Source organism: Pecten maximus, chromosome 1 (genome assembly GCF_902652985.1).
Source record: "Pecten maximus chromosome 1, xPecMax1.1, whole genome shotgun sequence".
Lineage (NCBI taxonomy): Eukaryota > Metazoa > Mollusca > Bivalvia > Pectinida > Pectinidae > Pecten > Pecten maximus.
In genome coordinates, this window is record NC_047015.1 from 53,880,446 (window position 1) to 53,903,492 (window position 23,047).

The 23,047-nt window shown below is 35.0% G+C and overlaps 2 protein-coding genes and 1 non-coding gene across 3 annotated transcripts in view; 2 read left to right on the forward strand and 1 right to left on the reverse strand.

The window, feature by feature from the left end:
- LOC117318875 (protocadherin Fat 4-like) overlaps positions 1–345 on the reverse strand; it is a 63,076-nt gene extending 62,731 nt beyond the window's left edge. The window contains exon 1 of the mRNA XM_033873834.1: positions 189–345. The gene's annotated coding sequence lies outside the window, so the exon portion shown is untranslated. The remainder of the gene's footprint in view (positions 1–188) is intronic.
- Positions 346–731: 386 nt separating this feature from the next.
- LOC117337962 (cadherin-23-like) overlaps positions 732–23,047 on the forward strand; it is a 37,316-nt gene continuing 15,000 nt past the window's right edge. The window contains 24 exon segments of the mRNA XM_033899123.1: positions 732–823; positions 3,342–3,415; positions 4,092–4,172; positions 5,372–5,502; positions 6,800–6,862; positions 7,256–7,345; positions 8,516–8,632; positions 9,933–10,067; positions 10,610–10,723; positions 11,389–11,470; positions 11,735–11,853; positions 12,885–13,085; positions 13,289–13,447; positions 14,213–14,377; positions 14,791–14,864; positions 17,358–17,768; positions 18,285–18,354; positions 18,899–18,971; positions 19,682–19,866; positions 20,332–20,458; positions 20,861–21,003; positions 21,861–21,971; positions 21,973–21,994; positions 22,136–22,333. Of these exon segments, the coding sequence (XP_033755014.1) occupies positions 3,361–3,415; positions 4,092–4,172; positions 5,372–5,502; positions 6,800–6,862; positions 7,256–7,345; positions 8,516–8,632; positions 9,933–10,067; positions 10,610–10,723; positions 11,389–11,470; positions 11,735–11,853; positions 12,885–13,085; positions 13,289–13,447; positions 14,213–14,377; positions 14,791–14,864; positions 17,358–17,768; positions 18,285–18,354; positions 18,899–18,971; positions 19,682–19,866; positions 20,332–20,458; positions 20,861–21,003; positions 21,861–21,971; positions 21,973–21,994; positions 22,136–22,333 (2,926 nt within the window). The 5' untranslated portion in view covers positions 732–823; positions 3,342–3,360.
- On the forward strand, positions 1,543–1,615 carry Trnas-aga. Its single transcript has one exon. It is a non-coding gene; the product is annotated as a tRNA-Ser (tRNA).

Genomic DNA, 23,047 nt, shown 5'->3' on the forward strand with positions numbered 1-23,047 from the left:
AACCGACCGTCCAGAAGAATATAAACAAGTCTGTATTTTTAATTTAATGTCAAATATTTCCGTACAATTAGAGCTTATATCGATACACAATAACAATATCATGCACCCCTCCTCACTTGATGAACGTCTCCTTCAACTGATACATATAGAACGACAGCAAACAGCATCACACTCAATTAACACCTTACCTGACAGGTGCGACGTCCGACGGTGTTTCTATACAGGTGAGATATAAGAATTTCGATCTCCGAAAGATATTATTTTTCCAATGCCATTCGATCGGTTCTTGAATATCTCCCTACGAACCAGTTGATGTTGTATATGCACACCCTATATGTGTGTATATTCTGGTATTGAAAATAGCATGACCGAGTCTATTGATTAACGAAAACCGGTTTTGCAGGTTGTTTATTTTTAGTTGCATTGTTGAATGCTCCACCTCTAATTTTCTCTGGTCGTTGTAAATTAAGGTGAACAAGTTTTAACGAGAAGAAATCACATTAGCTTTTATTTTTTTAGAGATTCAAAGAGATATATCACAATTCTTCTGTGTCATCGAAATGATAAAAATCATATTGCTATACTTTTAATCAGCTTCCTTAAAAGTTTTAAAATAATGGATTATCAGTCTGTTTAGTTTGTTTTGGGTCATTCGGTTTTGTACCAACACAAGTAAAATGGCCGCCAAAGTGCAAAGAAGCGGAACGAAGTCCCACCCTCGCGCTGTCCGACACGCCCACCAAAACCGGTCTTGGAAGTTATGAATAGAAACAGCCTGGATTGAATGTTGGTCTCAGGCAGGGCGTACAGCAGCTTCGAAGAGGTAAGAAAGATGCCCGATTAATCTAACTTTCTGTCAGTGTGTATTTCTAGAATCGAGTCATTGTTATTTTGTCACTGGTACGATGTTAATGAATATTTAGACGGTACCGATTTATTGTCATGTTTGTTTAAATGTTGTGTTTTATTGACATGCAATTTTGTAAACAGGACGAAATGGAAGACGACCTGAAACTCATGTCATTTATATTCGATTGTTTTGCTTACACGTTTTGTAATCAAAGTTTGTGCTGTGGTCATGGCCTGAAAATTAGGCTAGAAATAACATGCTGGAGATATGTACCGATATCTGTGGGTCTCCAGATCAACATTCAGTAGGCCTTTCAGAAATATAGTTGTGAGGGTGCATATAACCTAAATGAGTTGGACTTGACGATTTTATATAATAACAATGAAATATATGACTATTTGACAAGGTTCACAATGTCAATGTTATATTGAAATGTCACTTAACATGTATTAGGAAATCTGATGTTTGATTTTGTTGTCAATGTGTTTGTACTGTACGTATACACATCCATGCAGCTGTATAAATAGGTACCACCATTTGAGATGGCATCTTTATTAGTTTATATCACAATCACTCTATGTACCCCCTTCTGCTTATCTTCTCATCAGAGTTTTTCTCACCCATTCATGCTAAAAGGTCAAAATGTTTATATATATATGTAGCGGGACTGGACTCTAGGGTCAATCATCGGTGACCAGGTAGCTCAATTGGTAGAGCATCCGTCTAGAGTTCGGAGGGTCCCGGGTTCGAACCCCGGTCTGGCTGCTACATTTTCTCCTCTCCTGTTACATATACATTGTATATATACATATATGTAAACTTTAATTATTACTGGTGATTATGACGGACAGGATGATATACTGCATATGATATACCAGCCGATTATATTTGCCCTGACAGTGAAACCTGTCTATTAAGATCACTTTCCTGGGCCTTGGTAAAAGTACACCTATAATCTGAGGTTTTAAGAGATCCCAGAGAAAGTCAATTAGAGACAGTTCTGTTTTTTAGACTATTTATATGAATGTTTTATGATTTTATGCGACTGTAAAACATGATCTTTAATTTGCTACCAAGATTTTCTCACATCTTTTGGTTATCATGAACAACGTTTGTTTGTCGATTCAAGTTTCTGTTTTTTTTTGATGATTTTTACAAACTTACACATCCATTGTTCATGAGTATAAAATCATGTTTATATATCATTAGATAAATTATATCTTCTGGTAAGTCTGGTTATTTGGTTAATCAAAAGGCCTAGAAGCATGATATTTGGCTTATTAGTTGTTATCATGAAGCCTGACAAAGTTTGTGAAGAAAAATGACCTTGAACTATATTTAAGGTCAAAGGGGTCAAATTTATTAAAATATTTAAATGACTTTTTCTAATTAACCATAATGCTTAGAATCATGATATTTGGCTGGTGAGCTTTGTGAAGCAGGCCAATGGGCCTCTTGTGATTACAGCTTACAGGAGGCATATTATGTGTACCGTATTTTTTTTTATATTGTCCATGAGCTGTATGTTCTATAACATTAGAAAATGCCTTCTGCAGGTTATGTGATGAAGCGGGTTAAATATGACAAAATGTTTTCCAAAAAAAAAACAAAAAAACTGTGGGCTATACGATACTAGTCGAATCCGAGTTAACTTTTTTTGTTTCCTTGATGTACTATCAGGTGCCGATATTGTTGTTCATGTTCGAAATATGAATGGTACATTTACATGTCATGTAAAAACAACTCACATGTATATCTAGAAATATGTCTCCCGTTCTCTTGTCTGGTGTCATGCATAATATGTACCCCCCCTACCAAAAGATATCCGGAGACTTTTTATTCCTTCATAAAATGTAACCCCCTTGCATAAAAGTACCCCCTCTGACCAAAAATCTTTGTGTTTAACTTTGTCAATCTAAAATAGTGAAGATATCAATTAACAAAATAGGAGGGTGTCACTTACAATGTTTCTGACCCCACCCCACCAAATCCCCACCCCAGGGCCTAAAAAAATGATTTTCTTTCTTTTTTATCCAACCTTCAAATATGACTAAGGATCAACATAGGAAACCTTCATATGCATATATATATAAGACATCTTGCAACTTCCCCAACCCCCGGATACTTTTTATTCTCCAGCATAAAATGTACCCCCGGATACTTTTTATTCTCCTGCATAAAAAGTACCCCCCCCCCCCCCTATCAAAAATCTTTAATTTGGACTTTATTAATCTGAAATTGTGAAGATATGATAAGAGGACACAGGGGGTGTCATTTACAATGTTTCTGACCCTATCCCACCAAATCCCCACCCCAGGGCCAAAAAAAAAATGATTTTTTTTTTATCCAACCTTCAAATGTGACTTAGGATCAACATAGGAAACCTTCGTAATTATAAAACCATTATTTTTGCTTGTCGGGAAATTCGAACACTCTGAGTAGGTGACACACAGGAAATTACGGTAATATGTTATTTTTACCTTTTTTTCAGTGCTGATTTTCGTACGATCATGTACCAGTCGGCATGTTGGCTGGGAGTATGGCTCCTGGTGGGCCTTCATGCAGGTAAGAAAAAATTTTGGACTGAAATCTCCATTTTACATTAAAACTTGTTTATAACATGGTACAGATTCTTCAGGACCTGTGAAAAAAAATTGATTACTTCTGAACTTTGATATAGGATTATAAACAAACAATGCATGTATAAGGTTGAGCCATTTTCAAGGATTTTAAAATGTTTTAACTTTATAGTGAAAAGAAACTCCAATTAAGTCAGTTCGTCTAAATAAAAGTTTGATAAATGTTAGTGGGGGAATTGAAGGAGGTAAGGACTGCAATGTTCTAATGCCATTCATAGACATTATAAATGAGATTGGTAAATATCATGCTGCCTGCTAGAACACAATGTCATATTTATCCACTAATAAGCCCTTGTCAACAAATAAGCCCCCTCATGTTTAAACCGCAAATAAATTATAAGTTTATAAGGGAAGAGAGATGTTTGTTTAAAGTGACATTTTCTAGGTTAAAACTTCTTTAAAAATACTGTATTTAATGAAAATCAACTCATTATAATTTATTGTTTGTCTGCAGATTGCAATTGATTTGAATTATAAAAAAAAAAAAAAAAAATCGGTAAACATTTACAAAATAGGCCTAGAACTGTATGCAGTCCTACTGAAAGTCAATTCTACAAAATTTTCATGAAAATTAAATATTTTGTACAAAACTTTTTTTCTAGTTTGTGGACAACGGCTAGGAGAAATAACATTTCATGCTGACATGAATAACTTTGGTATTAAAGAAGATGTTGACCCCTCAAGTAAGTACATGTATCTTATCATTGTATTTTCCGGTGGTAGAAAAGGTTTTCGAAGTGGAGGAAAGCCGGAGTACCCGGAGAAAAACCACCGGCCTACGGTCAGTACCTGGCAACTGCCCCACGTAGGTTTCGAACTCGCAACCCAGAGGTGGAGGGCTAGTGATAAAGTGTCGGGACACCTTCACCACTCGGCCACCGCGGCCCCTTAGGGCTCGGTAGTTCAGGCCCCGTTATTTATGATTACAACATTTTGGCTGTATGATTGAAATATTTTGGCATGAGTATGGTTATAGTATTTAGCACTATGATTACAATATTTTGGCCTCTAAATCACTACTAGTCATGAATGGATGATTGAATTTTGACCAAGTTACGTCAGAAACATCCTTAAGCTTGATAAAGGAGAAAAAATTTTGCATAAATCGTGACTCTGGCCGGCCAGGTAGGGGACATAGACTTCAGGTCCTTTTACATGGTAAATCATTCATTGCTCAAGTCATAAAGGACATCATGGACCAGGTTTGGTCTTAAGCATCCTTAAGTGAAGCTAATGCGGGGAGCCAATTTTGTATATATGGTGGGTCTCAACCCCCCTCCCCCCATTACTACCTTTAAAAATGTCCTCATCTTCTGTAGGAATAGTACATGTTTTCCACCTTTTGCTAGATTAATATTTTGTCTCACTGGCTATAGCCATGCAGCATATTCTGTGGGAAAGAAAGGATTTGGTCTGAAGCATCCTTGGGTAAAGGGGAAGCAATTTTGTATAAACAGTGAGCCTGGCCCCTCATTGGGCCTAATGGGGCGAGGTCCATTATGGGAAAAAAAAATTCTTTTACATTCTTTTCTTCTTCTATTGGAATAAAAGGATTTTATCTGTATTTGGTCTGAAGCATCGTTTGGTGAAGGGGAACCGATTTTGTATAAACAGTGGGTGTGACCTCCAGGGGCCTGAAGATTGGGGGCCCAATAGGGGAAATATAGCAATCCATCTTCTGCAGAAATGTAAAGTGTTTTGTCATAATCATTACAATATTCATGTGAGAGATACAGGTCGTCTGGGCCTTTTTGTCGAAGTTTGAGGTAAAATTACTGTTTTTAGGTACTGTATACAGTTTAGTCCAGATTAACTCTTTTTTTTTCAAACCTGGACTCTGGAGTTGATGCTCTTCTTTCATACATTTCTTTTTTTTTTACAGTTTCTGTGTACACACTGAATGCCACCTCTAATGGAGATGAAATAACCTATGCAATCTTAAACTCCAACACCTTTGAGTTGAAAAGGTCATGGGATGGCAAGGTTTATCTGATTAAAACCCTTGACTACGAGGTGAGTAAAATTATATAAAATCATAAAGTAGATACTGTTTAAATTTCATGAAAATATGCTACAGAAAATGAATGTTGTATGTGTCAAATGATGAAGCAGAAGATACATATAACTGTCTACCCTTCTGGAAAAACTGGTCTTTTAGTGAGGAAATTATATAAATCAACACAATATATATCATGACTATATAGGTTGTAAACATTAGAGAGTCATAATTTTGCCTGCTATTCAAACGTTAAAGTCTTCTACACATTGCAGCCTATTCTATCTATTAAAAAAGGCAGCCACATCTTGCACTCTATTTCAATGTTAATCTGTTGCCTCCACTGGATCTATAATATGGAACTCTTTTGTGTCAGAGAGCAGAAAAAAAAAAAATACGGGGGGGGGGGGGGGGGGAGGTTGTTGTTGTTATACTGGAATCTCCATGTCTGTCTGTCTTATCTGCCATCGTCAAATGTTTTCTGGAGAACTCCTCCTAAACATGTGAAATATCACATAAATACTAAAGACCATATAATATAGATGTGCATGTGATTTTTTTCCCCTCAAATTTGGTTGCCATGGTAACTGGTCACTGTAGACAGGTTTTCCGATAAAGGGTCATATATATAACTCTCCAGTCATTTGGCCAATTTTATTCAGCCTTGGCAAATGTATAAACAAAGCCTATAAGCCAATATATTAGATTTGTAAAACTATTACCATGGTAATGCAATCCTGGCTTCTGATTGGTCAAAATTTAGATATTGGCTGATTTTGACCAAATTTGTTATGCAGAGGAATAAGGGGATGCTGAACATCACTGTATAGGTTTTGTTGCCATGGCTACCAAGCTATAAAGCACAAAAGTGGCTTTGATTGACCTGAATTTAATTATTGGCTGATTTTGACAAAATTTGTTCTTGGTTGAAATTTAAATACTGCTTTATTTCAACTCAATTTGATATTTAGGCGAATTAGGGATATCAAATAAGTATTGGCCTCTGATTTTTAAAGACATTTGGCATGACAAGGGATTGGTACATGTAGAGATTATTTCAAGGTTATGACAGGTGCAGAGGAAAGTTTTGAGATAGAACCGTACCACCTACCCACATTGTGTTGGTCAATGCATATTTCATTTTGTGTTAATCATGATTGATATTGAAAAACAAAAGCCATCTATAATCTCAAAATTTACTTTTTAATAAGTATTGAACACAAACAGTAGCAAGAATTATCACTATGCAAGATTTTTTCAATGTTTCCTGTGTGGTCAAAAGACAATTTATCTATCTTTCCATTTGTTTTCCAGAATATTTTGGACAGAGAAGTAACAGCGACAGTTGTTGCAAGGAACGAGAGAAGAAATACTGAGGTACGTTTTACCCATGCCACTTAAAAATGAATATACACTTAAAATTAGAATCTGCATTCAATAAAAAAAAAGCAAATTAAAAGAAAAAATGATTGAGAGACCCAGTATTATCAAATAACTACCATCTTATCATTAGTGAGTTTGAGTTGTGACTATTCACAATAACCCGAATTAAGCCTAGTACCAATGGTCTAGTATGTCTCAATTGCGACTTCAAAAATACCATATGCACCTCATTAGATCTCCGATTGTAGTGTCTGGTGTGAGAGAATTTCTATTGCTCTGCTTTATTTTAATAATTGAAATATTTTTAATAACTGTTAACAAAAGGAGGATTATACTCTTGTTTTGATTTTCCAAGTAATAATGTTCACATATTTTACATTAAAACAGCTGAGTAGAGAGATCCGTGTGATCATTTTGGATGCCAATGATAACGATCCAAAATTTGCATCGGATACCTACAGTAAAAGCTTGCCTGAGGTAAGTACATTTTGTAGTTTGTTTTTCTTCTCAACCTCTAAATATGTTTCAATAGTTCTCACAATGAATTTATATCTTTGGATGATGAATTTTTGTATTATATCATACAGCCAGTTAGCTTTCTTATGCCAACTACTTGTGTTTCTCTTGTGTGCCACTTATATATACAATTTGAATGTACAGCTGTATATGAGTTATAATTAATATAAGTACCATATCATCAGGGATCGACACTAACATCAGCCAAGCAGCCTGGAGTCTGGTTGGGCCTCAGGAATGTCCAGACTAGAGGCAATGTTGGCTGCCAACGATTTTCAGTCAAATGTGTTATGTCCAGCTAAAGTTTTCTTCATTTACTTCAATAATTTTATTTTCAAAACATTTTTCATGAAACCCTTTGGTGTAAGATCTTATATTTTGTGCTCAAAATGAACTAGAATGCAGGAAACTGCATCTAGAATATTCAATTTTTCTCTCAGTGTTGAGGTGAGGGTTGGAGGGACAATGCCCCCTAATATAATCCCCGAAGAGGGGCATCACTTTTGGCAGCCGGGCTGCCTCATTCCAAAATCTGGCAGCCCTGCAGTCTGTCAAGGTGATTAAGTTAGTGTCAATCCCTGCATATGATGCAAATCATACAAATATCTGGTATTTGCCATGGTATTGTGAGATATTCTCCAAACAGTTCTTGTCTGAGAAGCAGAAAATCATAATCTTTTAAAAGATATTTGAAATTTGATTAATGAATTTCTAGGATTGGACGGTAATTCATGCATTAATATTATCTATTAATAAGATCATCTATTGAAATTGTTCAAATTTGACATTGATGTTCAGCAGGGAGGCATATTTTATCTTGTGTCATTAATTTATGAGTTTAACAATTTTTATGTGATCTGGCCCTTTTTTTCTCCTAAGAGCATTTCAATCAAATTTTGCTTGAAATGTCATCAGGGAAGATAGTTATTTCTTCAAATGAAGATGTTTGACCCTTGGGGCCAACAGGGTGGGGTCCCAAATGGGGAATATAGTTGAAATTTTGCTTCAAAATGCTACTTCTCCTAAATGCTTGATAGAATTTCAGTCAAATTTTAACCTAATATCACTAAGGGATGGCAATGATTATGGCTACAATTTTCTGGCAACTGATTGGCAAAACTTTTTTGACAGAATACACCAGTTGGAACGACAGTACTCAGCCCTAAAGATAAATTCTATATTGAGGACGTTGACGGTGTTAACAAGGTCCTCACGGTCACGTGTGATCCCAGCAGAGCTGCTGCCCAGGTAACACAGAATTCTTATTAATGGTTTATGCTATATATCCGTGGCATGGAGACTTAAGGGTGTATCCTATATGTCAGTGACATAGAGACTTACCATTATTTATATAGCTGTAACATGATGACTTAAGGGTGTATCCTATATGTCAGTGACATGAAGACTTAGCATTATTATATAACTGTAACATGATGACTTAAGGGTGTATCCTATATGTCAGTGACACAGAGACTCAGCATTATTACATAGCTGTAACATGATGACTTAAGGGTGTATCCTATATGTCAGTGACACATGAAGACTTAGCATTGATATAACTGTAACATGGTGACTTAAGGGTGTATCCTATATGTCAGTGTTACAGAGACTTAGCATTGATATAACTGTAACATGGTGACTTAAGGGTGTATCCTATATGTCAGTGACACATAGATTTAGCGTTATTTATATTACTGTAACATGATGACTTAAAGGTGTATGCTATATGTCAGTGACACAGAGACTTAGCATTGTTACATAACAGTAACATGGTGATAAGGGAGTATGGTACCTTACTGTGGCAAGGAGACTTAGCATTATCATATAACTGTATCATGATGACTTAAGGGTGTATGTTACCTTACTGTGGCATGGAGACTAAGCATTATTATATAACTGTAACATGATGACTTAAAGGTGTATGCTATATGTCAGTGACACAAAGACTTAGCATTATTTATATAACTATATCATGATGACTTAAGGGTGTATGGTACCTTACTGTGGCATGGAGACTTAGCATTGTTATATAACTGTAACATGATGACTTAAGGGTGTATGGTACCTTACTGTGGCAAGAAGACTTAGCATTGTTATATTACTGTAGCATTATGACTTAAGGGTGTATGCTACATAATTGTAACATGAAGACTTAAGGTCAATATTTAATGCTACCTTAGAATTACTGTGATATGAATTAAGACATAAAGATGTATGCTGCCTTATGACATTTTCTCCTCCTTTATAAAAGATTTCCATACCTTGAAAAACTTAATAATGATAGGGATATTTGATATGATGCTAATATTTTACTTTTAAAGTTATTAGCAATAAACATCAATACTGTACAATGAAATTGGAAATTTACTTTTTTTTTTTAGGTTTGTAATGTTTTGGACTAAACAGGACTTTAGATTTTAAAGTGGGAGCAGGGGTAGCAGTGACATTATCAGTTTTACAAACATATTCCTTGTTTTAAGATGAATGAAAATATTTAAAATTTGAGTGAGTTTTTTAACATGAAGTTATCCTGTATTTATTTTGGCAGCATACAGACGCCTGCAACTTCTTCGAACTCGTTGGCTTCAATAGAAGTAACAATTACTGGTATGGATGGCTTGTCCTCATCCAGCCCATCGACTACGAAGTCCGATCTCAGTTCCAGGTCCCCATCGTTGCATTTGTAAGTTTTCATCGTCAGATAAAATCTCCCTAATTATGTTGTTTATATGTTGTCCATGTGTTGTAATTAAAAATATTGAAGTATTTGTAAAAGGAACTTCATTATATATATTATACTGTATGAACAGTTATTTTATAACTTATCATGGTATTAATCATACTGTATGTTACATGTAACTGAAAGATATTGCACATGAATTTTCAAGTTTCAGGAATGTACATTAATTTTCAAGTTTAATGAGCATGCATGAACTCAAAAGTTTGAGAAATGTACATGAATACACCAGTTTGGGGAATGTACATGAATTCACAAGATTGGTAGTCATGAATAGGCGTGAATTCACAAGTTTCGTGGTCATGAATATGCATGAATTCACAAGTTTTGGGAATGTACATGAATTCATAAGTTCGGTGAATGTTCATAAATTCATAAGTTTCAGGAATGTATATGAATTCACCAGTTTTGGGGATTGTATATGAAATCACCGGTTCTGAGGTGGTATGCGAGTCAAATAATGTGATCTAACTTGATAATATTTTTAGGATGGAGAGAATAATCCTCTTAATACAGTAGAAATCACAGTAATCAACATTCAGGATACTCCCCCACGGTGGATAAAGGCACAGGACATCACAGTTATCGAGGAAAAAGTTGTGGTAAGTAATGATACACCTTGTCAGTATAATGTAGAATGTTGTAATACAATGAAGAATGTAATACAATGTACATGATGTAATATAATACAGAATATAGTAATGTAATGTAGAATATAGTAATACAATGTAGAATATAGTAATACAATGTAGAATATAGTAATACAATGTAGAATATAATAATATAATGTACATGATGTAATATGTAGAATATAGTAATACAATGTAGAATATAGTAATACAATGTAGAATATAATAATATAATGTACATGATGTAATATGTAGAATGTTGTAATATAATGTAGAATGTAATAATATAATGTAGAATGTAATAATATAATGTAGAATGTTGAATGTAACATAATGTGGAATGATGTAATATAATGTAGAATGATCAAATATAATGTAGAATGATCAAATATAACGTAGAATGTTGAAATATAATGTAGAATGTTGTAATGTGATGTAGAATGTTGTAATTTATAAATTTCTGTTCTTTGAAAATTGTTTAAATACAAGCAGTTATTGGCTTGTCTCCCTTTGTGAAAATAAAAAAATGATGCTGCAGTACTGAAGTGAAATAAGAAGAAAACTTGAAATCATTTTATTATTAATCATATTGATTATCAAATGTATAATAAAAGAATTTTTGCATTTTCTTTCTATAGGGAACATTAATTGGCGATGTGTTGGCCATTGATGGAGATGTAGAAGAACGACGTCCAATCTTTTATGAAATCATCGACACTGGTATATATTCTTTATTTTACTACATCTGCAAATTCTGCAAGACAATAGATAAAAATATTTGTAACAGTTAACTGCAATCGCTTGTCCTCATATGACTCTGGCTGTTGCGAGAACATTTAACCGTAAAATAACTCCAAAAACTGCAATAAACATTTGAGGGCTTATTGACAACAAATCTGTCCATTGCTGGATTAATACAGTATATCGAGTAGTCTCGGGTACAATAGTTAAAACCAATGTGTAATTTTGTAATTCTTTTTGTAGTTGGCATCGGACACACACTTTTTAGGATCGACAACGGGACCGGACAGATCTTTAACACCGTAGTGGTGGATCGGGAGAGTCCAAATTTTCTCCAAGGTTATGTAGACTTAAACATACGTGTAAGTTAAATTCAAACTAAGTAACAAATATCAACTTCAAATAAACTGGAAAAAGATATTCTCAAGCTCAAGCTAGATTCCTGTTAGCAAATTATACAATTTTCTTTAATCCAGACAATGAAAACATTATTTCAGACTTCAAGCATCTGTAGATTTTCTCCAAATCTCCAAATAAAATCTTTTGAATTACTGTAAAAATTTGTGTATAGTCCACACTTTTTTTCAAATATTGACAATTGAAAAAATCAAATGCACACTATATGCAGAAACAAGCCTCCGTCATGAATGTGATGTAAGATTTGTAGTCGTTTCCCTCGACTGTAGGATTATGATTTAATACTTAGATATATAAAGCATTAAGTAAGTAAATACTGAACAAATAATCAAGGAAATAAATAGTTATTTAGATGTTTAATTCCTTACGTGGATTTATCTTAGTCGATCGTGAGCCACACATGTTCCACAAACGTGCGGTCTCACTTTAGCAAGTATCCATTTTCTGAACTTAGAATTAAGCTTGAGCATAAAATCTTAATTTGAGTATGAAAGCTTGAGCATAAAATCTTAATTTGAGTATGAAAAGCTTGAGCATAAAATCTTAATTTGAGTATGAAAAGCTTGAGCATAAAATCTTAATTTGAGTATGAAAAGCTTGAGCATAAAATCTTAATTTGTGTATAAAAATTGTGATGACCCAGAGCTTTATAGTAAGTTTTGACATATTTAGTTTGCATGATATGGTATAAACTGGTAAACAATATAGTCAAGTTGATTCGGTAGTAGGTAATACACTTGCCCTTCCCCAACTAGATACCATGGTGACCAGGGTTGATTCCCCAATCCAGTGTGGAAAGGTAGTGATGGGGTCACCTGCCCGACCACATGGGTTTTCTCCCACACTGAGACCCCTGGCACACTCGCAACCAGGCCAACAATAATTTAGAATAAGTTTATATAACTTGTTTTGCAACTATTAAAAAAGTAAATAAAGGTTATAGTTTTAAAAAATAGATAAATATATCTTTTTACAGGCTAGAGAACGCGATCCATTGACCGGAGAGCTCGGTGACGCAACAATCAACTCAACAACGACACAGATCCGAATTACCGTAGAGGATATTAACGACAATAAACCTCAGTTTGAACAGGACGAATACATTACAAGTCTTCGTGAAGATGCGCCTAACGATACTCCGCTCAATCTGCTCATCCCATGTCGGGACCCAGATCAGGTTAGTTTCGTATGAAGTTCTGTCACCAAATATTTTCAGAATTGTCTTTTGAACAATATATTTGAAAAGAGACATGAAAATAAGCCAGGAATTTCAGCTGCACATAATTTTCAACAATTCTGGGTATATTTTTTTTAGCATGCACACTTAAATCTTTGGTTCAGGAAAATCCATGTTTCAGACTAAAATACTTTTACTTTCAGGGAATAAACAACAACTTCATTTTTACACTGAGCGCCTACAATGCGGAGTTCAAACTGTCTGACCCAGGAAACCAATCAGAGTCGGCATTTGCGCAAATCCGTGTCAAGGACACATCCCTGATAGATTACGAAGAGGCTCAGAAACAATATGTCTTCTTCGTAAGTATGAACTGATTGGAGGTAGGATACAAACAACAGCATGGTATACATGCTAAAACTGCAAATAACAATATTTTGGTGAAATTATTAAAAGTAAGTATCTATGATTTTAGAATCCATTCCTCAGAACAGGGATGTGATATTAAGCAGCGTAAGATGGCTCCATTTTAATTCTACAATCACTCGTCGCTATAGGACATTTTTGCATTAGAAATATACAATTTCCCAACATCTTGTCTTATATGACCTCAGTATTCCAACATCCTTTCTAATCAGACCCCTTGGCATTCTGATAGCCTGTCCAATATGACGCCTAAGTATTCCTACTGTTATCTGTCCCCCGGAGTCAAATAATTCTGTCTTATCTGACACTTGTATATGTCCTGTCTAATCAGACCCATGAGCATTCTGACAGCCTGTCCAATATGACCCTTAAGTATTCCTACTATTATCTACCCCGGAGTCAAATAATTCTGTCTTATCTGACACATGTGTACATCCTGTCTAATCAGACCCCTGAGCATTCCGACAGTCTGTCTTATGTGACCCCTAAAAATTCCTACCATTATCTGTCAAATAATTCTGTCTTATCTGACACTTATGTACATCCTGTCTAATCTGATGGTACCATTAATGCTGGATATTTCAGATGAAGCAGTTTCTTTAAACAAAATTTTTTTTTTTTTTTCATTTTTTAATTATTTAAGTTTTATTTCATACAGTGTAAATATAACATAGTAATTTTCTCTCATTCCCATGTTTCAGCTTCAAGCACAAGAGTTTTTGACAGCAGAAAGGTACAGGAGTGAGACAAAAGTCATTGTCAACATAATCGATGTCAATGACAACAGTCCTAAATTCATTCAGTCCACTTATGTCAAAAGTATTCTGGAAACTTCTCCGCCAGGATTTTCGATTGAAACAATTAGTGTAAGTATAAAACTATACGATACTGTAGAATTGACTAGACAGAAATTATATGAACTAAAGATTGTGATAAATAGAATATGAAGAAACCAGTGACATTAATTTAAATCTGTAAACAAACAGAGCTAAAGTATGTGAACATTTTGCCCTTAGTTGATGTTGGTAGATATTTTAGTGACAAATGTCACACTAGCCAGATCTTTGTGTGAAGCCTGTGTCCAATAGGCGCCATTTTTACTGAGTGATCACATGAATAGATGGATGAAATGATCGCTAAATTTAGACAGGTTTGAGATTCAGGGATTTAGGGTCAAGTTCATGTGCTTAAGCAATACCCAGTAAGCTTATTTTATATCAGATTTTAAATTTTCATGTTTTTTTTTTTTATGAAAACATTAATTCTGTTCCCATTTTAGGCCACAGATCCAGACTCGGGAGACCTGGGCAAAACTGGTATCGTGTATGGAATGACAGGCGACGGCAAGAACTTGTAAGTTTCCTTTGAGAAAGAAAGCATAAAAGCATAAAAATTGAATAAATTTATATCTTAATTAGAAAATAAAATCCAAACCTAACTAACAAATTTCCAATGTAATTATGAATTTTTTTTTGTGTCCGACAAAACAATTAATTTGCACACATGCATACCCCTAGATTTAATCTTGATATTACCAGGGTACCGTATGTGTTAATTTGATTTTTATACACCGATTAAGATTAGATGGGAGTATTATCGTATGATGTCATCTGTTTTTCCATCTGTCTATCAGCGTAAACATTTGTTTGTCCGGAGATCTCTCCTTCTTTTTCCAGCCGATCTCTTTGAAACGTGGTAGATTTTATCCTCATGCTATATGGTTGTGTGCAGCGTTGTGACAAGTTTTGCAAAAGTTATTGCCCGTTGTTTATTTCATTTTTTTGAATTTTTTGTCCGGAGTTCTTCGACATTTTTCAGCCATTCTCCTTGAAATTGACAGGCTTTATCATCATGTTGTGGAGTTGTGTTGTCCTGTACAGCAATTTGATTGTACTAGTTTCACAAAAAATATTGCCCATTGTTATTAGCTCACCTGGACCGAAGGTCGCTACTAGTCAAAAAGTTCTTATTGGATTTTTATCAAATTTGGTCAGAAACATCCTTGGCAGAAGGGGATCAGATTTTGCATAAATGGTGACTCTGACCCCCAAGGGGCCTGAGGGGCGGGGCCCAATAAGGGAAATTGAGGCAATTCCTTTAAATCGCTACTAGTCATAAAGTTATGAATGGATTTGAACCTAATTTGGTCAGAAACATTCTTGGGGGAAGGGGAACAGATTTTGCATAAATGGTGACTCTGACCCCCAAGGGGCCAAAGGGGCGGGGCCTAGTGGGGAAATAGAGGTAATTCCTTCAAATTGCTACTAGTTATAAAGTTATGAATGGATTTGAACCCAATTGGGTCAGAAACATTCTTGGGGGAAGGGGAACAGATTTTGCAAAAATGGTGACTCTGACCCCCCAAGGGGCCAAAGGGGCAGGGCCTAATGGGGAAATAGAGGTAATTCCTTCAAATCTTTACTAGTCACAAAGTTATGAAAGGATTTGAACCCAATTTGGTCAGAAACATCATTTGGGGAAGGGAACAGATTTTGCATAAATGGTGACTCTGACCCCCAAGGGGCGGGGCCTAATGGGGAAATAGAGGTAATTCCTTCAAATCGCTACTAGTCATAAAGTTATGAAAGGATTTGAACCCAATTTGGTCAGAAACATCATTTGGGGAAGGGTAACAGATTTTGCATAAATGTTTACTCTGACCCCCCGGGGGCCAAATGGACGGGGCCCCATATGGGAAAAAGAGGTAATTCCTTCAAATTGCTACTAGTCATAAAGTTATCGATGGATTTGAACCCAATTTAGTGGGAAACATCCTTGAGGGAAGGGAAGAGATTTTGCGTAAATGGTGACTCTGACCCCCGGGGGGCCAAATGGACGGGGCGCCATATGGGAAAAAGAAGTAATTCCTTCAAATTGCTACTAGTCATAAAGTTATCAATGGATTTGAACCCAATTTAGTGAGAAACATCCTTGGGGGAAGGGAACAGATTTTGCGTAAATGGTGACTCTGACCCCTGAGGGGCCAAATGGACAGGGCCCCATAGGGGAAATAGAGGTAAATCCTTCAAATTGCTACTAGTCATAAAGTTATGAAAGGATTTGAACCCAATTTGGTCAGAAACATCATTGGGGGAAGGGAACAGATTTTGAATAAATGGTGACACTGACCCGCGAGGGGCCAAAGGGGCAGAGCCCCATATGGGAAATAGAGGTAATTCCTTCAAATTGCTACTAGTCATAAAGTTATCAATGGATTTGAACCAAATTTGGTCAGAAACATCATTGGGGGAAGAGGAACAGATTTTGCATAAATGGTGTTTCTGACCCCTGAGGGGCCAAAGGGGCGGGGCCCATAGTGGAAATGGAGGTCATTCTTAAAGGCGCTACTAGTAATAAAGTTATGAATGGATGTTCTAAAAGCAATTCTTGAGGTCTTTCAGACTCTAAAAGAGTCTTGACTTCATTATTTCTTTAAAGCAGTTAGGATCCCCACACCATAACCATATATAGCACTGTTTGAGATTGACAAATAAAACGAATTGAACATGAACATTATTTTGACATTTGGTCTAATCCAACCAGGTGAGCGATACAGGCCCCATGGGCCTCTTGTATTAGTTTGGATCTTGTCAGGAGATCTCCCAGATCTTTTTAAAACTTAACAGGCTTTATAATCGATATAGATAATGGTGTTTTTCTGAGTGTCAAAAATGTTTTGCCTCAAATTGTTTAACTTTGTAGATCGTCACCCTCCGTTTTCAACCAATTTCTTTTAAACTTTTAGACTTTGCTCTGACATGATAGTTATACTCCTGTTTTCAAGGTATGATTATACATATATATATACTTAAATTTTATTCATTTTGTTTTTGTTTTTCCCCTCAGATTCCAGTTGGATGCTAGATCAGGCCTGGTAACCGTAGCAGATTGTTCAACTCCAGGAAGTGGAAACTGTATTGACTTTGACAAGAAACGTCAGTATGTTTTGACGGTCACAGCTCGGGATGAGAATGGACGTGGACGAGCCGGAACCACAACGCTGACAATCAACATTCTCGACGTCAACGACAACGCACCAGTGTTTGTCAATCAGAATTACACCAGTTACATTGAGGAGAACAAGAGAAAACCCAACCCCGAGGTAATTGTGTCTGCCCTGGACAAGGACACTGTGGGCGGAACACTTGCTTATAGTGTTATTGCGGACCAGACTGGAATATGGGCCGTGAATTCATCGGGTTACATCTACGCTAACCGTGATGTCATATACACCGACACCCCAGGAAATGTGGGATTGTAAGTGTCCTTTTTGCAATATGTTTATGTATTTAAGATTATCTAGTTGTATGTAAAACTACTACCTATTGGTCAGAATATAGGTCAAGGTTAAAGGGTCAAAATTCACACCTAACTACTTTAGAAGTATTAATTTAAGATATCATGTGAACCCCTGGACAAGTTTTGCTGATATTCACGCCATTGTAAAAGAACACCCAAGTTCTACACCTGATCAGAATTTGGTGGTCATTAGTCAACCCAGGGTAAAAGGTCAAATGTCATGCTTGACTACTTTAGAAAAAAACTATATTACAGGTATATAAAGCTTAACTGTTAAAACTAAACCAGCAATATTTTCTCATTTCTTGTCTTCATTTTATATTAAACAGTACATACTAAACCAAAACAAAACATGCTGAAGTCTGAAGGCAGCTGTTTTGTTTCAAAATGTTCTATTAGAAAACTGGCCATACCGTTCCATAGTCTTTGCGATATAAGAATATTACAGTGTTTGTTTATTTTTTCATGTTTCAGTTTCGTCTTCCAAGTACAGGTTACCGACGGAGTATTTTCACCTGTTTCTAATGTCAAGATCTTCGTTGTCGTAAGTTTGCTTTTCTTGCTTTTTTTCACTTGAAAAATTAGTTTTTTATAATCTGAAAAATATTGTTCAGTTTAATGCCATTTGTCTCTGTGATGAAATTGAATTTTCACTTTGTGTTTCATAGATAAATATTGATTACAAAATAAAAATAATTTGAAGTGTGGGTATTTAAAAAGTAGTAAAGGCAAGCATAATATAAAACTACTGGGATTTAGCCTTTCCAGTGCCGAACATACATGACGCCAATGTTGATGTCCAGAAAGTGAAAATGTACAGCATGAAAATGAAGGATGGATACTTTGACAAGGGAGATAACTCTTGAGACAGCAAAATTCCTCTTATGCTGTTTCTGTAATATACATATTATTTAATGTACATATGTAAATAATTGGAAAACAAACTAATATCGAGAAAAATTAGACAAATTACTTGGTGGTGACATTTTTCAGCCTTTTGTTAATGACATATTATTGTTCATTTTGTTTATCAAGTTTCAAAATTTAGAAATATTTAAGAAAATTTAAGACATTTGTTTTGTTCACAGGACATAAATGATAACACACCACTGTTCCCACCTGCAATATATGAAACAACGATAAGTGAGAGCACACCAGGAGGTAAGATAAAGTTGATTTAATCCTTTCAGTACAAGCTCAGTGTAATACCATATTTACCCTCAAATCAGCTCCTGTCCACAAATAAGCCCTCTTCTCATTTTTGCAGAATCATAAATATTAAGATAGTAAGTTAAAAAGTTGGTTTACAAACAAGTCCTACATAAAGTTTAATATTCCAGGAAGAATTCTTTCAGTTATTTTCTGAAAACTTGAAAATTGGAATAATTCTTCCGATTATTTTCCATAAGCTTGAAAGTAGGAATAATTCCTCAAAATTATTTTTCATAAACTTTCAAGTTGGAATAATTCCTCAAAATTATTTTTCATAAACTCAAAAGTAGGAATAATTCCTCAAAATTATTTTTCATAAACTTTAAAGTTGGAATAATTCCTCCGATTATTTTCCATTAACTTGAAAATTGGAATAATTCTTACAATTATTTTCCATAAGCTTAAAAGTAGGAAAAATTCTTACAATTATTTTCCATAAACTTGAAAGTAGGAATAATTCTTCCAATTATTTTCCATAAACTTGAAAATTGATATAATTCTTCCAATTGTTTTCCATAAACTTGAAAATTGAAATAATTCTTCCAATTATTTAATTCTTCCAGTTATTTTCAATAAAATTGAAAGTTGGAATAATTCCTCCAATTACTTTTAATAAACTTGAAGTTGTATAATCCATGTTTTTTTTTTTAATTTGATAGGTACATCTGTGATAACAGTGAGTGCCACTGACGGAGATTCACCAACAACCGATAATGGTGTGATTGATTACACTGTCCTTTCCGGTACTGATGGAAAATTCATCATCACTCGAACAACTGGTTTGATCACAACTACACCAGATTCCACTTTTGATTACGATGTTAAAAAACGATATGTTTTACTGGTGAGTTATTGACAGGACAATGGTTTAACAAAAAATTGTAAAAACAACAAAATCATCTAAAAATTACATCATCGAAGAGTTGATGTATTACTACGATTGATTCCTCGGATCTATTAGAAGGAGATTAACATTATTTCTAACATATCTGTGAAAATAGGGGATGCTTTTGCTCACTAATTAAAGCATAAAAACTATAGTCTTTGGTTTTAACCCAACCAGGTATTAATTGTATTTTGTAAGAAAGTCAAGAACACATACCGTCACAGTCATATCCTTGAATCAGGCAAGACATGACCTCAATTGTTCTAGATAGCATTTGATGGGTTTTGCTTACTTTGTTTAGACAGGTAGCCACCAGCTGCTACAATGAGATACTCTCTCAAAATGACTCTGGATTGTTTACAGGCAGTAAATGTCACAAACTAAATCGCATTTTCATTTTTTTTTTTTTTTTCTGATTGACAGGTATTGGCACGTGATCGCGGTACCCCACCACTAAACTCCACCAAGCAAGTTTTTGTAAACATTCGAGACGTCAATAATAAGGATCCATATTTTGTACAGTCCACTATGCAGGCTGAAGTGTATGAAAGTAAGTCAAGCTTGATAAAATTGTATTCTATATCTATTTTCAATAATGTGAGACAATTGAACTAGTAACTACACCCCAAATGGTTTCTTTGATGAAATAAAAAATAATTCTAATTATGATACAGAAAATTAAAACTAAAAACCCAAACATTTGGAGTTTTCATAACTTAAATAAAAAAAAAAAACATCAATTCATTTTTTCTTGATTTTTTTCTCTCCCCGAATTGAAACAAATGTAACAAAAATATAATTTTTCTAATTATTATCTTGAAAATATAAAGTAAATTATATGATTCATATCATAACTTCAATGAAATGCATCATTTTTTTGCTTTTAATGATAAAATCATTCTGTAATTGATTTTTCGTGTTTCGTTGTTTCATGCAATTTTGGATGTTTCAGACGTTGTGATTGGTTATTCCGTCATCACCGTTGTCGGTAGAGACCCTGATGCAAATGCTGTACTCAACTACTTTTTCGTGGAACCAAAAACGGCTTTCAGTCCCCTTGGTAACAATGTCGACAGGAATGTCTACGATTTCACAGTGAGTGTAATTAAGTCATCAAGATTGCCTCTAATAAGGGCGCTCCTACCTTTTTCGCGGATAAATTTTAACACAATTTGCAAAAAATAGAGACAGATGCTAACCTTGTGAGAATTTAATTTTCCATTTTTTTCAAGAAAATTCTCATATACCTTCAAAACGTATTAATCACATTATATTTGCACAGTTTATAAAACAGGATAAAAGGTACACAGACAAGATTAATGGTCTAGACTATCATAGTCCAAGACTTCCTACATGTCACTCTCAAGTTTGCTTGCAATTTCACTGTCTTGTTCCATCACTACACAAGCAGATTTTCTGTCAAATCTGAACTATTTTGCAGCCTATCTACATTGCCTTTTTCTTTTGCGAATTTACCATTGATAACGTGACGTAAACAAATTTTCAGACTATACTGGTAGTTTGTTTCAGAAAAACAAGAAAATTTACCATTGATAACGTGACGTAAACAAATTTTCAGACTATACTGGTAGTTTGTTTCAGAAAAACAAGAAAATTTCAAAAAAATGAAAAGTGACTATAGTCTGTTTCAGAAAAAATTATCGAAAAAATGGTCTCAAATAACGGTGCCCCATCTGAGCTAAGTACTTGTTCGCGGCTCCCTCAATAGGGATTATACAGTATTTTAACAAGATGTCAAGGTCCTAACATCAGTTATATCAAACTCATTCTCGCAAAACGAATTAAAATTGCTGTCAAACAGCACAGACTTCACAGCTGAGCAATTCAATTTTACCAAACAAAGATATCAGAGTTTTGTATAGAAAAATAAATTTGGATCAACAGTTTATGCCCTTAATAACATGCTCAACACTAATCTATTATGTTTACAGAATCTGTTTAGAGTTGAGCAATCAACTGGAATTGTCCGGACCAACAGTTCGCTCGACCGAGATCTTACCTCAGTTTTGACCTACAGCCTAATTGTGGTGGACGTCAGCGCAAAGTCCTCCGCAGACTGGCTCAGGTAAGACAAAACCGCCAAAAAGTGGCCACCTCTATGAAGAAGAAATAATTTGAAATCATATTCCAAATATATTTCATACAGACATGTTTCAAGTTTGATCCTGAAATCTTATTACATTATTCTGTTGCCCCCTTTTCACAGGAACACTGATTATTACCGTTTTGGAATACAACGACCAAGCTCCATACTTTCTGCCTTTCACCAATCAGACAATTGATGAGGAACAGCCATTCGGGACATTTGTTATGGTGCTTCAGGCTCGTGATCAAGATGATGCCATCGCCGAATATCAAATCATCGACAACCCAAACCAGTTCTTTGATATCAATTTTCAAACAGGTAATGACAAAGTGTTGTCTTTCTGAGAAAACTCTACAATTATTTTTATATTTGGGGATATTTTTTGTGTCCTATCTGGGGTTTGTTTAAGAAAATATTAAATAATTTGTATGATTTATATCCTTGTTAAGAAAATGGCAAAAAAAAACCCAAAAAACCAGTCTATAGTGAAAATGCAACACTGATTTGTTCATAAAATATATGTATGCATGTAAACAAATTTCATTATTGTATTACCTGAATCTTATCTGAAATTAATTATACAATCTGCTTTTAAAAATGCCTTATTCAGCATCCTGCAGGCTATAAACTATTGTGGGTAATACACAGGAATTGATCAATATCTATACACTTTTGCAGCGATGTTTAAGGGCCTCAATGCCATTTTTATAGAACTCCTTTTCTTGGCTGTTCAGAGTCATCCACTGCATGTTAGGGTTAGGGTTATGGTAAGGGTGCCTGAAATAGCTGCTTTCAGTTTTTGGAAAAAAAATGAGAGTAAGGTACAGTCGAGCCAAAGATGAATTAATCTGCATCATACAGCTTGTTAGACTCGTCAGTGATGTTAGGGACATCATACAGCTTGTTAGACTCGTCAGTGATGTTAGGGACATCATACAGCTTGTTAGACTCGTCAGTGATGTTAGGGACATCATACAGCTTGTAGGACTCGTCAGTGATGTTAGGGACATCATACAGTTTGTAGGACTCGTC